Source organism: Notamacropus eugenii, chromosome 5 (assembly GCF_028372415.1).
Source record: "Notamacropus eugenii isolate mMacEug1 chromosome 5, mMacEug1.pri_v2, whole genome shotgun sequence".
Lineage (NCBI taxonomy): Eukaryota > Metazoa > Chordata > Mammalia > Diprotodontia > Macropodidae > Notamacropus > Notamacropus eugenii.
Window position 1 is genome coordinate 132,194,356 of NC_092876.1, and position 14,877 is coordinate 132,209,232.

At 50.9% G+C, this 14,877-nt stretch overlaps 1 protein-coding gene across 2 annotated transcripts in view; it reads right to left on the reverse strand.

Moving 5' to 3' along the window:
- Positions 1-13,519, reverse strand: part of ARHGEF17 (Rho guanine nucleotide exchange factor 17) — a 144,070-nt gene extending 130,551 nt beyond the window's left edge. For both annotated transcript variants that reach the window (XM_072610931.1, XM_072610930.1), the window contains exon 1: positions 9,139-13,519. In XM_072610931.1, the coding sequence (XP_072467032.1) occupies positions 9,139-12,411 (3,273 nt within the window). In that variant the 5' untranslated portion in view covers positions 12,412-13,519. The remainder of the gene's footprint in view (positions 1-9,138) is intronic.
- Between the last annotated feature and the right edge of the window lie 1,358 nt (positions 13,520-14,877).

Genomic DNA, 14,877 nt, shown 5'->3' on the forward strand with positions numbered 1-14,877 from the left:
AAGGGAACTGGCCCTAGCTCACAAAGTCTGTTAATGGCCAGTTAGTGGCCAGGGTCTCCTGGATACCAGTCCAGCCTCTTTCCTGTTAGGCCAGACCTATTGGATGTCCTACCCCTAACTTCATCTTTCCTGAAGGCAGCTGGAGAAGGGCTGAGGAGCAGGAGAGTAACCACAGAAGCTCAGATGGTTTGTCCCCCAAGGTCCAAGTAAGCCTGCCATTCAGGGAAAAGAGAGTAGATGGTTCCTTTCTCCACAAATATTAACTGTGTGACCACAGGCGAACCACTGAATTTCATTAGGCATTAGCTGTCTTATCTATAAAATGGGGGTAATACTATCTTACCTGCAAAGTAGAAAGAACACTGGCTTAAGAATCACAAAGTCCAGGCTTTTGGTTTCCATATACATGCCAGTGATTCCTCGTGTGGCCTTTTACAAATTTTCCCTTTGAGAAGATCTATCCTGATAATGTCTTCTTCTGACTAATAAGGACTGTAAGGTCCCTCTCATTTCTGACATTTTGCATCCTTAATCCCCTTCCCATTCTAATTAACATTTTTTGTTCTCAGTGGGGACACTGAGTCACCTCTGGGATGTCTCTCCGTTTTATTCCATAAAACCTTCAATTCTGCTGAAGTAGCAAACCTACGTGTAATTAATGTCTGAGGTGTATATGTTTAGCTCTGCCATTCCATTTGAAGGCCCCTTACAACCCTGACATTTTATGTTCTGAGGTTTCTCTTAGCTCTGCCATTCCATGTTCTAGAGTCTCTTCCAATGTTGACATTTTCTGTTCTAGGCTTCTTTTTAGTTCTTCCATTCCAAGTTCTAAGGTTTCTTCTGGTGCTGACTTTCTCTGTGCTCTTTCTAACTCTGGTGCTGTGTTCTCAGGTTCCTTCTCTGTTCTGTGTTCTATGTTCTAAAGACCTTTCCAGCTCTGAAATTCTATGCTCTCTGTTCTAAGGTCACTTTCAGCTCTGACAGGCTAGGACTACAGAGACACAAGGAGGTCAGTGGGAGCAGGAGGCTGGGTCTCCAGGGGAAATACTCTAGAAGATCACGCTCTCTTGCCTGCTAGGGGTGGGGGGAAAAGCTGACAACAGAAGAAAGGAGAGAAGAACATTGCATAAATGAGTCATTCTCCTTCCTTAGTCCTTGGGGAAGGCAGGGGAAGAGGGGGGTGGGAAAAGGGTAGGATGAAGAATCTGCAGCAAAGAGAAAGCTGGAGCCAGGACCTGGCCCAACCCTGAGCACTGCCCACACAGCCAAGGGCAAGCTAAGGAGTCCTCTCTGGGAACAGAGAGTCAGAGAAGGCTATTGAGGGAAGGCCTGCTAACTTTAGGTCAAATAATCTCAGTTTCTCCCTGGTCCTATAGGCCTAGCCTTGATTCCAGACTGGGCCCTGACATCACCAATGGAGCAATAAGCATGTGATGGGGGTTACCTGGGAACCTTGGGGAGGGATGGTGGAGGGCTCCATTCAGGACAAGTCAATTGAAAAAGCCTAGCCTGATCAACTCCCTTGTCCCCAGATGTGGGCTTGGCCTTACTTCAGGGCAAATGGGAGGGAGAATAGAAGTGTTCTTAGGGAGTTTCAGGTCTAGTTAGGAAGAAAGTGACATATGGGAAGGATGAAAAATCACTTACATAGCACTTTAAGGCTTAGAAAGCATTTTAAATATTTGTAAAATAGATGTTATTATCCCCATTTTACAAATTAGAAAACTGAGGTTTAGAGACTTGCCCATGGTTACAAAGCTAGTAAGTATCTGAGTCAGGATTTGAACTCATCTATTCCTGAGTCCAAATACAACCCTCTTTCCACTTTGTCTTGTAGCAGCTAACTGAAGTTAAAAGTACTCAGAGGAAGGAGAGATAAAGGTGAGCTATAATAGTTCCAATGAGAAAAAAAAAAGTCTAGGGGTTTTAGTGGACTGCAAACTCCATAAACAATCAGCAGAGCAATGTGACTGTCCAAAAAGCTCATCTAATGTGAGGCTGGGTGTTCAGAATACAGGTGATAGTCTCACTGCACTCCACTCAGGTCAGTTCACATCTGGAAAAGTATGATGTATAGGTAGTGCAATGGATAGAATGCCATTTCCAGAATGAGAAAGACTCATCTTCCTGAATTCAAATTTGGCCTTAGAAACTTATTAGCTGTGTGACCCTGGGCAAGTCACTGAACCCTGTTTGTCTCAATTTCCTCATCTGAAAAATGAGCTGGAGAAGGAAATGGCAAACCATTTCAATATCTCTGCTGAGAAAACCCCAAATGGGGTCACAAAAAGTTGGACCACTTATCACCACTACCATTACAAAAACAACAAAGCATTTTAGGAAGAATGTTGAAAAACTACAGAGTGTTCAGGGGAAGGCAACTAGGATGATGAAGGGCTTTGAGTCCAGATGATATAAGGATGGCTTGAATAAAGTGGGAATATTTAGTTTAAAGAAGAGAAAGACTTAAAAGGAAAAAAAAAACTCTTTAAGAATCTGCAGGGCTCTTTTCCAGGGACAGGGAATAAACTTGATCTGCTTGGTCCCAGAGGGCACAGCTACAAGCAACTGGTAGAGGCAGCTTGGTATAATGGAAATAATGCATTGGGGTTCAAATTCCATCTCTCCCACTTACTACCCATGTGATGTTGGGCAAAGTCTCTTAACTTCTCTATGCCTCAGCTTCTCCATCTATAAAATGGATGAATCGGGCTGGATGGCATCTAAAGTCCCTCACAGCTCTAGGTCTATGTTTTTAGAATCCCATGAGGCAGCAGAGAGGCAGGGAAAAATTTTGTAACTATTACAGTCAGTCCAAAGTAGAGTCAGCTACCTTAGGAAGTAGTGGGATTCTCCTCTGTAGAGATCTTTAAGCAAAGACCTTAGATAACTTGCTTGGAATGCTGGCAACTTCTCTGAGATTTAAAATCTTACATAATTGGCCTAGAGAATTTAAGTGACTTATTCAATGTCATATAAGTGTTATGTATCAGAGGAAGACATTTTTAATCCTGATGCATAGAATTTAGTTTGTTTGTGATTATTTTTATGACTATCCGTCATATCTATACAGGTGTCATCTCTCATTAGACCTTCCAAACACTCCTTTTAGTGGGGTAGGGCAGAGATTATTTTCCCCATTAAACAGACAGGAGTACTAAATCCCAGGAAAAGGGACTTGCCCAAGGTAAGCCAGGACTAGAACCCATGTGTCCCTATAAAGTGAAATCAACTTCTTGTAACTCAAAAGCATGACACAGACACAAGACTAATAGGATCCGAAGATTAAGGGTTGGGAGGAACCCTAGAAATCATCCCCTTAGTTTTAGTGGGTAAGGAACATGCCCAAATTACCAAGGGGGAAACTAGAATCAGATTTTGAGCTCAAGTCCTCTGATTCCAAATATCATACCAAACTACTATTAGATTTTTCTTCTCACCTCCAGCCCTGTCCTCTATCCTCATCCTAGCCCTGAAAAGCTACTACTTCTGGAGATTCATAGCCTGCTAAGAGATGACTAAGGCTACTCAGGTCAGCCCCTCTCTTTCTTTCCCAGAACAGAAGCTGGTGGGGGAGGGAGAATCAGAGCCAAGTCAAGGACAGCAGCAACTGGTAGCCTTAACTCCTTCTTCCCCAAAGTACCTTCTGCAAAGAGCCAGATGTGGAAGAGGAGAGACTAGACCTCCCAAGAGGGAATAGGAAAGAGCAGGGGATCTGGAACCAAGTTGGATACAGACCTTACATATGTCTTTCCATTCCTTGGGTACCACTATGGCTTTCCACAGCTCTCAAGAAAATCCAGCCTCCTCAGCTTGGCATTCAAGGACACCCCCATTCAAGGACTAGGAGATAGGATAGCTGGTCTCTGTCACTGACTCGCTGTGTCACCATATGGAAATCCTTACTCCTCTCTTCAATACAAGGAAGGGAAGGTGAAATCTGTTTCATTTCTGTCTTTGGATCCTTGGAGCCAAATATGGTATTTGGCACAAAAGTAGGTGCTTTTAGTAAATATGGCACTGGACCTTGGAGACGGGAAGACCAAGGTTCAAATCCCACATCAAATATTCACAAGCTGTATGACTATGGGTAAGCCACTTAATTTCTCTGTGCCTCCATCTTCTCATTTGCAAAATAAAGGGGTTGGATTTTGTGGCTGATAAGGTCCCTTTTAGCTTTACAGCTACGATCCTATGAAATTTATGTTTCTTTTTAATACTCAGGTGAGACCCTACCTTCTATATGAAACTTTTTCTGATCCTGAAAGATAGGGGTGCCCTTCCTCCCTAAACTACCTTGCATTCATTTCTTATCTACTATTATATATATTTATATATGTACATATTATCTGCACTGATAGACTATAGGTTTCTTGAGAGAAGGAACTGTTTCCTTTTTGACCTTTGCTTTTATGTGTCAAGCACAGTGCTTATTTATCAATCAAGTGTCAACTGACTTGATAGATGGTCCTTTCAGACTCTAACATTCCATATTCCATGTTCTAAGGTCCCCTGTAGCTTTAACATTCTATGTTCTAGGGCATCTATTCACTCCAAAATTCTCTGTTCTAAGGTCCCTTCCAGTGGGGACATTCTCTGTCCTAAGGCTCCTTTGTGAGCCTGAGACACATTCTGGGAATGAGGCAGTTCCCACCTTTCCCTTCTAGTCTAGGGGAGCTCCCCTACCTTCTGAGATCACATGCATGCCAGATTACCCTTCCCTCATTCTAAGTTTTGGGTCCTATGTGGGAGATCCTGTTAAAAACAGCAGCATTTCCCCACCATGCTCTCAGTTTTAAGAAGTTCTTTCTGCCATAATACTGAAATCGATCTCTCTGTGACTTTCTGCCATTGCTTTTCTCTTAACCCTGCTCTCTAGGGCTAAATATAACAAATTTAATCTTGCTTGCACAAAACAGTCTTCAAAGACAAGAACCATACCCTTTCTAAGCCTTTAGGGCAAACCTCAGTCTTGCTCCAGCTTGGCTCCACCCCCACCCTATTCTCCCTGATTAGGATCTTTCTCTGACTCCTGTTCCCTCAACCCCACATACTGAGCCTTATCTGCCTAGTCTCTCTAGATCACTTCTCTCAATCCCCAGGCTCATCATTCAAACCCAAGACTCTTCCCCTGATGTCCAGATGACTGTAGCAGCTCCTCACCATCCACTTTCTCCAAAACAATCTTATTCTTACCACTGAGACTTGGCCTAAGCTGTTTCTTCTGCCTGGAAGGCCCTCTCATCATCTCTCTTCCTATTATATGCTCCCTCTGAAGGCATCAATAATCTCTCCCTTGCCAAATGTAATGGCCCCTTCTTCATCCTGATCCTAGCATCACTGAACACTTGAATATCGTCACCTCTCCTGGATACTCTCTTCAGGTGTTCATAGACCAAACCTAGTTCTCCTCCTATCTGTCCCACTACTCCTTCTCAGCCTCATTTGTTGATTGTTTAACTACAACTACATTGATTGTTCAACTACATCAACTCTGTGCACCCTTTCCTTTGGAGTACAGAGTCACATGTCTGCTCTTCCCATTAACGTGCTTGTATTTTAGGCACAATAGGTTTATGGGAGAAAAGGTTTTCTTGCCCAAATCCAGGTGTCTCGACTTTCAGACCTAGTGTTCTTCCTCTCACATTCTGATGTCCTGTCTCCACTGATCACTGGGTGACCTTGGTCAATTCAAGTCAATTCAACAGAGTTCTTAGGTGCCTCCTATGTATGGGACCCTGAGATCTCTATTGGACATAAAAGCATAAAAGAGACACCAGGCCTTGCTTTCAGGGAAGTGATATTTTGGAAGTTAAGGCCCCAGGAAGGGGAGTGCACAAATAACTATGAGAAAAAGGAAAGGTCTTTCCAGGCAAAATGCTATGAGAAGTTGGAAGAGGGAATGGTCCCTTTCACCTGGAGAAACAGGGAAGTCTTCATGGAGGAGGGGACAGCTGAGCTGGGTATGGAAGAGGTAGACATATACCCTTGGGGCTGAGAGAATCTATTTCAGGTATGCAGTACAGTATATAAAAGCATCGCTACAGAAGAAGGCAGTATGATACAGGAAGAAGGACATGAGATTTGAAGTCAGAGAACCTGGGTTCAAATCCTGGCTCCATTCCTTACTGCCTACCTGACTCTGGACAAGTCATTCAATATGCCTAGGACTCTATTTTATTTAAGTGGTGCAATGGAAAGAGTGTGGGCCTGGAGTCAGGAAGACTCATCTTCCTGAATTCAAATCTGGTTTCAGACATTTACTGGGAGAGTCACTTAACCCTAATTGCCTCAGTTTCCTCATTTGTAAAATGAGCTGGAAAAGGAAATAGCAAACCATTCCAGTATCTTTGCCAAAAAAACCCCAAATAAGGTCACAAAGAGTCTGACACGACTCAAAACAACTCAACAACTGTTTCTTAATCTATAAAAATGAGGGTGATGGATGCTATGACTTCTGAGGTTCCTTCTAGTTTGCTTTTATAACAGATTCTAAGCCCATGAGGATAAGATCAGGGGACAACAGGTAGTCCAGAACGTCTGGAACAAAAGGTACATGGAGAGAAATAGTGTGAGATAAGGGTGGAAAGGTGGATGGTAGATTGGAGTCTGATTGTGGAGTTTCAGGCTGTGAAGCCTTGAGTAAACCCCATCCCCCAGTCTGGGCCTCAGTTTCTTCCTCTGTCAAAAAGGGGATAATAATTCCTGTCTTGTTTCCCTCCCAAAGCTACTGTGAGGACCAAGTAAGATAACCCATGTAAAGAGCTTTGGAAATGGTAAAGCCCTATGTTAAGTAAAGCCAAACCTCTCCCAAAAATAATTCTCAGCTGCTCAGAAGTCCCCCCAGTTCCCTCTAGCCCAGCCCCTGAAGAGCTTCTGTTTCCCTTTCTCACTCCACCCCCATCTGCAGTCTTACAGACCTCTCAGGGTCTGCAGGATTTGCCTGAGAGATTCTCCTAGGCAAAGGAGGGCAGGGGGCAGTGGACAATGGGGAGAATCTCCCCTAGGCTGAGGCCTCCCTCATGGATCTGAGGCCCAAGAGGAGGGAAAGGGGAGGTCATACAATCATGAATGCATGGGAAAATAAGGCAGTTCTAGGAAGAAACAGAGACATCCTCGTTGGCCTCTCCCTCCTCCCTTCACCAAACCAGCTCCCTCCAGGGTGGCAGGGGGAAGGGAGGGAGTCAGGGAAGTTGGCACAGGAAGAGACCAAATGAGTCCCTGGGTCAGGATCTCTTGGCTAGGCTTCTATACTCCTCAAACACAACTCAGCCAGGGACAAAACCACAAATAGCCTTGGCTGAGTCCTGAGTCTGGTACACAGAGCCCAGTCCTGAGCCATGGGCCCAGCCCAGAGAACCCACATCCTAGAGACTAAACCAGATCCCAAATCCAGAATCTAGCCTCACCCAGAAGAGGTTTCTTTCAAGAAAAGGGCCAGGAGAGATTTGAGAAGAGAGGGATCCCTTTCACTTGTGGTATTAGAGAAGGCTTCATGGAGGAGGTGGTGGCTGAGCTGGGCCATGAGGAAAGAGAAGAATTTTAGCAGCAAGACCATATATAGAGATACGGGACTGGGAGAATCCTTTCCAGGTGTGGGTGTTAACATAGCAAAGGTGTGGAGACAGAGGAGGGCAGCAAGTCCTTTCCAGAGCTCATAGACCACCTGATTTGCATGCTAGAAGTGGGATTTGAACTACTTCTTCCTGAGGGCAAGTCCAGGAGCCGAGCTCAGAGCCCAGTCAAACGCTGGGATTTAGAGTAGGAAGGGACCTTAGAGATCATGTCATCTAGGGTTTCTGGGAACATCTCTAGTACTGTTCTCAGAATCTTGTTTTTATTTTATTTTATTGGGGGGCAGCAATCAGGGTTAAGTGACTAGTAAGTAGTAAGCACTGAGTAACTATCTGAGGCTGCCTTTGAACTCAGGTTCTCCTGATGCCACTTAGCTACCTACCCCAGAATCATGTTTTCAAATGCATCAAATAAAATACACAGGAAGACAAAAGAAACCAATTATATTGAAATAGAGTTAACAAAATATGGAAAGTTCAAGGATGCCGGGGTAAGAATACTAGCTCTTACTGAAGATACTCATTTTGGAGAAGACATGGAGAACCAGAGGGAAAGCCTTGACTAACAAAGCTGGGATTTCATTTGGAATCCTCACACTCCAAACCCAGTTCTCTTTCCACAAGATTATTCCCACAGGCCCAGTAACCGATGAGGCCAAGGCTCAGGGGCAAGGGGGCCAGCAAAATTTAGAGGCAAGTGACTTCCAGCCCTTAGCTTTCATGGCTGCATAGGTCTGGGCAAAGGCAGGCAAGGGAGGAGGGAATGGGGAGTAGAAGAAAAAAGAAATGGGAGCCAGAGGGCAAGGGGCACACAGAAAGAAAAGACCCACAGCGTGATCTGCTGACCTTGCCTGGGCTCCAGTTCACTTAGGTGCCAGGTCAAATTTCCCCCATAGACACTTAGCCCCTTCCTTCTGGACCCCCAAACACTGCCTCTTGTTTTCTGCCTCATTCTCCAGTTGAAAGACACTCAGCACTTACCTCTCCCCTTAAGATTATGGTGAGAAGAGAGGAGAGTCTGGGTTGGAGGCAAGAAACAGACCCTAAGGGCTGAGGGTACCTGCTCAGAAAACTTTGGTGCTAGCAGCCTTGGGGCCCCCAAGGGACCAAGCCAGTCAAACTTTCTCCCTTGGCTTTGACTAAAAAAGAGAGGTAAAGGGATGTGACAGCTAGGTTGAGACTCAATGATAAGGTCTGAGCAATGGACCTCTTTAATGAATGACACCTATTCTGCGTAGATTGGTACAGGGACTCCAACTGAATGAACAGATATTAATTCTTTGAGAGTAGTGGAGAAAGTTTTGTAAATAGATAAGCCTGAATAAATAAGACCCATTTGAAAACATAGAAGAAACATTAGTGAACAGACCATATTTCCTTCTTAACAGATAGTATTCCTTTATAAATCGATATGAATCCTTTGTAATTAGCACCTATTTGCTGGATACCTACACACACAAAAACCAAACAGAGTTCAAAGTGATGACATTTGGACTCAGCTCTTTGTCTCTTTCACTACCCCCTACCCTGTACCCCTGCCTCCCCACCCTCCCTCAACACTTACCACTTGTGGTTTGCTCTGACTTGGCCTCCTTTCAGTGGGAACTGGGTCTTCTGGGGGCCGGGCCACCTCTAGTGGTTTGGCCTCAGTGGAGGTTGGTGTGGCTGGAGTGGACTGGGACACATCTGAGGGCCCAGGAGCAGGGGACTCACTGGAATGGAGGCCCAGCATGTATTGCTTGGTAACATCCTCCAGGGAAGGCACCTGGAGGGTTGGATAGACCTTCTGTGTGGAGCCTGAGCTCTCAGTGCCCATGGCTACTGGTTCAGGGGCCTCAATGGGGATAAAGGCAGCTGGCTCACTGGCATGTCGAACATGGCGGGAGCCAGGCTGGGTCTTTCCCAGTGTGGCTGTGTCCTCCTCTTTTCGGAACTCCTGGTGACTGCTCCGGGCTGGCCTTTTCTTGGAGCCCCGGCGGGCAAGCCGGGGGGATAGCACATTAGCTAGCTTGGGGTCAAGGTGGAAATCCAGGGGGGCAGTGACTGGCAAGGCCTTGGGCAGAACTCTCTCAGACTGAGCCCTGGTCTTTCCTGCTTCACCTGATTGATGTTCCAGTAGGATAGGCTCACTGCTGGCTGGGGGAAGGGCTGCCTCCAGGATGGGCTCCCCACCAGGGCCCTCAAACCCGGGGCTAGCCTGCTCCCCACGCCGGCTGGGATCACTCAATGACTTCTTCTTGGCTGCTCTGCCATGGACTCGCTCATCCACTGCCCGGCCCAAGGCACCTGGCTGGTGGACCACACTCTGGATCACTGCCTGAAAGTCCTTCCCACCGTCACTGCCAATGGAGGAGTCACTGGCCCCAGCAGCCCCACAATCTGCCAAGGCCATAGCTGATGTTGTGGGAAGCCCAGCCTTTGGGCCCAGGGAGCCCAACAAGTTGCTATCTACAGAGAAGCCTGAGGACTCCTCAAACGGGGTAGGCCGATGGTGGTGAGGCATTGGGTCACTCAGGGAACGGTAGGCCTCACCAGCATCTCCATTGCTGAGGTCTGTTCCACCAAGGCCTACAGTGGGGCCCTTTCGGCGCCGACGAAGGGCACCTGGGGTACCTGGAGCATCCAGGGGCCCAGTGGTAGGGGCCCAGCCTCCCTCTGGTGGGGAGCCACTGGGATTTATCCGAGATGAGGAGAGGGGGAACTCCCCAGACTTCCACTCTGATAGAGGCCCCAGGTCCCGGTAGGCAATACTAGCAGGTTCAGGTTCTGTCACAATGCCCTCATCCGTCAGACTGGATTCAGGGCCTGACAGTTCCTCCAGGGATCTCTGACAGGGAGAGCTTGTGGGCAGGTGCAGGTCAGGGGGGGATCCTCCATCATCCTGCTGGGCTCCCATCTGGCTAATCTTCTCAAATACTTGCTGGGCTTCCTGCACATATTGATCCTGTACCACCTCAGGGAGCCCATCTTCCTCCTCCTCTTCCTCAGCCCTCCGTCTGGCAAGGAGCAGTTCTGAGGAGCTGGGCTTCAGCGCCCCTGTCCGGGAGAGCCTCCGAGGGGAGGGTGTTTCCGAGCAGGAGAATGATTTTGCCCGGCGCAATGTGGCTGTGAGGTCTTTGAGGGTTGGGCGAGTGCCCAGGGCCTGCCTGGCCGGGGCAAGCAGAGGTCCCTGATGCCCAGTCAGCTCACTGTCCTCGGAGGCATCGCTGCAGCTTTGTGGTACTCCATCGTGGTCCCCAGGTCGTCGGCCACTCCGACGGACCTTCAGCTCAGAGAGGTCAGAACGGAGGAAACTAAGTAAGGTTAGGGTCTCGCTGGCAATGTCAGGGTTTGACAGGGATTTCCGCTGTCGGTTTTTCTCCAGCTCTGTGACCTTGTAGCTGGGCTCCCCAGCCTCAGTGGGGTTGTCTCTCTGCCCTTTGCCCATGCACACCAGAGGCTTTGGGCGGGAATGAGCCTGAGGCCGGAGAAAACTATCCCCTGTACCAAAGCTAGGGGAGCGATACAAGCCCCAGCTTCCTCGTCCAGTCCAAAGATCCTCCTCCTTCAGCTTCTCTGTGCTTGAGTGACGCCCAAGGCTGGCCACATAGGGTGGGAAGCTCACCTTGGCCACTCGGGAGACCATGGGGAAAGTGCTTCCAAAACTCTCTGGCAGGCCCCTGGTGAACTGCCTAAGGCCTTCCTGTGACCCTCGGGAAGACTGGAGGCTCTCTGATATACATCCTGGCCTCAGAGGGTCCAGGCCCTGACCTTCAGGGGTCTGCTCAGAGGAGTCCATCCTGCCTGGTTTTAACCCATCATTGTCCAGATCCCAACCCCCTGCAGAGGCCTCTTTCCTGCAGGAGGAAGCCTGGAGGATACCTTCTCTCTTCAGCCCGTTTCCTTCGCCACCAGAACCTCCGGAGGGCTGGGCCCCTGCGCTGGGGGTAGCAGAGATCCCGGGGACCCTGGCCTGCTCTTCCTCCTCGCTAGAGCTCTCTCCTCGGCTCAGGCTGCGGCTGACAGGATAGAAGGCAGTGGCAGGAGAGGAGGAGGAGGAGCAGACAGAGGCCTGGGGGCCGGCGTGTGGTTGGCAGTAACTATGCCAAGAATGTGAACTATCCGCCTGCTGCTGCCTCCTCCCCTCGGCCTGGGCCCGAGGCAGGGGGGACCGAAGGCCAGAGAGGGGGAAACAGGTCCTGGGGGGAGGCGGAGGCGGCTGCTGGCGGCCAAGGGGCTCCTCTGGGCTCTGAGCCCCTTCGTCTCGGGTAGGGGAAGCAGAGGCCGGGCTGGACGACCCCCACAGGCCATCAGGGCTTGGCCGTCTGAAGTTCTGGCCTCCGAAGAGTTTGCGCATCTCCGTGACGCTGGGCCAGTGGCCCACGGGCTCCGACCCGGGCCCGCCCCCACCGGCTCCGGCTCCAGCTCCTTCTTCGGCCGAGAACTGTCCCCTGCGGAACTCCGACGGCGCCCCCTCCCGGCCCCGCATCCAGTGGGCCTCTTCCTCGCTGGGGGAGCCCGTCCCGGGGACCTGGTTCTGGCTCCGACTCCTGCTCCGCGACCCTCGGCTGGCGCTGTCGAAGCGCTGGGACAACTGGCGGACGGACGGCGAGAGGCTGCGCAGGGGCCGCGGGGAGGACGTGGCCGCAGCCCCCGTGCCCCCAGACGCCAGCTTAGAGACGCGTCGGGAGGCCGCCAGGGTGGCGGTGCCGGGAGCCCGCCGCCGGAGCCCCGGGGACGAGGAGGTCGTCTCCTCCCCACAGTCCGCCCTGTCGGAGCCCGGGCCGCCGCTCCAGCGCTCCAGCCGTTTGAACGAGATGCTCCGGTAGAGCGGGGGCGGGGGCGGCCCGTCGGTCATGGCTCAGCCCTGGAGGGCACCCGGGGAGACTGGGCTGGGGGTGAGGGTGGGGGCTTCTTGGTCCTTCCGAAGGGAGGTGGAGGCGGTCCTCTGGAGGAGGTGAGGGCAGACAGACGCCTCAGCTAGTCATGGCAGCCCTCTTCTCCCCTCCGCAGGAGGCCACCCCTCTTCTGATCCTCAATCACAGCCCTTACAGGGTTCGGAGTCCCCGCAGAAGCGGGTCCATGTACTACTCTGCGGAGGGAAGAAGGCTCGGGAGCTGAAGGTGGGGGTGGGAAGGAGAAGAACTTGGATGGGGAGGGATGAATGAGAGCGGGAGCGAGGGGAATATGGGTGAAAACTGAGGGGATGGATCAGTTAGAGAGGATGGAGAAGAACTGGGGGTGAAGGATATGGAGGATGGATGAGGGGGGAATGGATGGGGAGTATTGGGCGAAAACTGGGGAGAATGGATGAGAGTGGGAATAGAGCTGAGGAGAGACGGATGGGATGAGGGGAGAAGGGAGGGAGGGAGGGGAACTAAGAAGGAGGGAGAGAGGGCGCAGGGGAGAGAGGAGGGAGGAACTTGGGAGAGAGGGAAGGAGAGACGAGAGCAGGGAGGAGGGACGAGGGGGGACGCGGGGAGCTCCCGCGGCCCAAGCCTCTCTCCTCCGGCCCAAGCCTCTCCTGTGAGCGAGCGAGAGAGCGAGCACCTAACTTTTCCCCTGGCTCAAGTTTTCGTGTCCGCTCGCAGCCAGGAAGGCGGCCGTGCTGGAAGCTCCATAGTCCCGGCCGGGCCCCCGGCGCGCCTCAGCCCCAGCCCCAGGTCCGGCCCCTGCCCTGGTCCACAGCCTCAGCCTCTGCCCCAGTCTCCACCTTTGCCCGGCCCGGGGACATCGCGGCCCGGGGGCGAGGGCAGGGGCCCCGGGCCGCCCCCGCCCCCCGACAGAGATCCGCCTTGGGGGTCCTGCGGGAAGGGAGCTCCTGGGGAGAATCCTTTTCCTCTGGCTTCCCCCCTTCTCACGCCGTTTCCCCGCTTGCTTGGTCCCTCCTCCTCCTTCTCTCCCTCTCTCTTTTGTTGCCTGCAAATAAACTTTGCCGGGAGGAGGGAGGGAAGGAGGGAGGGAGGGAAAAAGGGAGGCCGAGAGGGAGGGAATGCGTTGGGGAGGGGGCGGGGTGTGAGCGAGGAGGGGCCACTCTGCTCCGAATCCTCGGGCTGGGCTGGGACCCCCAGTGACTGAATTCACTGGACTTCGAGAGCACCCCGGGAGGCGGAGGGGCGGTCCCAGGCCTGGAGGCCGGAGAGCTGGGGGTGGGGGAGTAGGGCTGACCCAGCTTCTCTGGCTCCGCCCCCACTCCTCCCCGGTGCCCAGGCTGGGGGGGGGGGGGGAGGGCGGGGTTGGGGTGGCACCGTAGCCCTGCCCCTCCCCTCGTCTTCCCTCTCCTCTCGGGCTGGGACTCCAGGCTGAGCTGGGAGATGCAAAGAGGAGAAGGAGCCAAAGAGGGGCGCGTCTTCCTAACCTCCTAACTCCCATCTCGTTTCCTCTTCTACTCTTCCCTCCTTCTCCTTCTCTGCCTTCCTTCCTTCTCTTTTACTCTCTTCTCTTTCTCTCTTCCCCCTCCTCTTTTCTCCTTTCCCCCTCCCTTTTTCCCTCCCTTTTCTCCCCTCTCCTGCTCCCCTCTTACCCCCATTCTTCCCCTTTCTCGTCTTCTATCTTTCCCTCCTCCTCCCCGCCCCCCTCCTTGCTTCTTGACTGTGGGTAATGCTCTTTCTGATCCGAAAAACGAGGTTAGAACCTGGTAAACTTGAAAATCTCTTCCAGCTTAGAAAGTTTTCCCTCTCCTCTCCTCCCGTCGCCTCTTTTCATCCTCCCTCCTTTCTCTTCGAGCCTGCTCCTGCTGCTCTCGGGCCTTCACTACCCTACACTGCCCTCTGCTGACTGAATTCATTAGTATCACTGGGTTTGGGCAGCCTGGCCAGCCATCTGAATCCAGTGAATCATTCATCAGGATGACTGGACATGACCCAGGATGAGGCAATTGGGGTTAAGTGACTTACCTAGGGTCACAAAACTTGAATGTCAAGTGTCTGAGGTGAGATTTGAACTCATGTCCTCCTGACTCCTGCACTAGTGCTCTATCCACTGCACCACCTAGCTGCCCCTTTAGGGCAATAGGGTTAGAGCTGGAAGAGACCTCTAAAGTAATCATATGTAACCTTCTAATTTTACATATGAAGAAACTGAGGCCCAGAGAGGTTAAGTGACTTTCTTGGGGTCACATAATTAGAAAAAAAATCTAAGGTGGAATTTCAATCGAGGTTTTACCGACTCCAAAGCCCAATCAATATTCTCTTCATAAATCCAATTCCTTCTGGGCTTAAGTGAACAAATGATAGTGGAGCCTGAGATCCCTGATACCTGGAATCCCAGAATTGTATTGCCACTGACTTGCTATATCACCTTGAACTAGTCCTTTTTCTTCTTG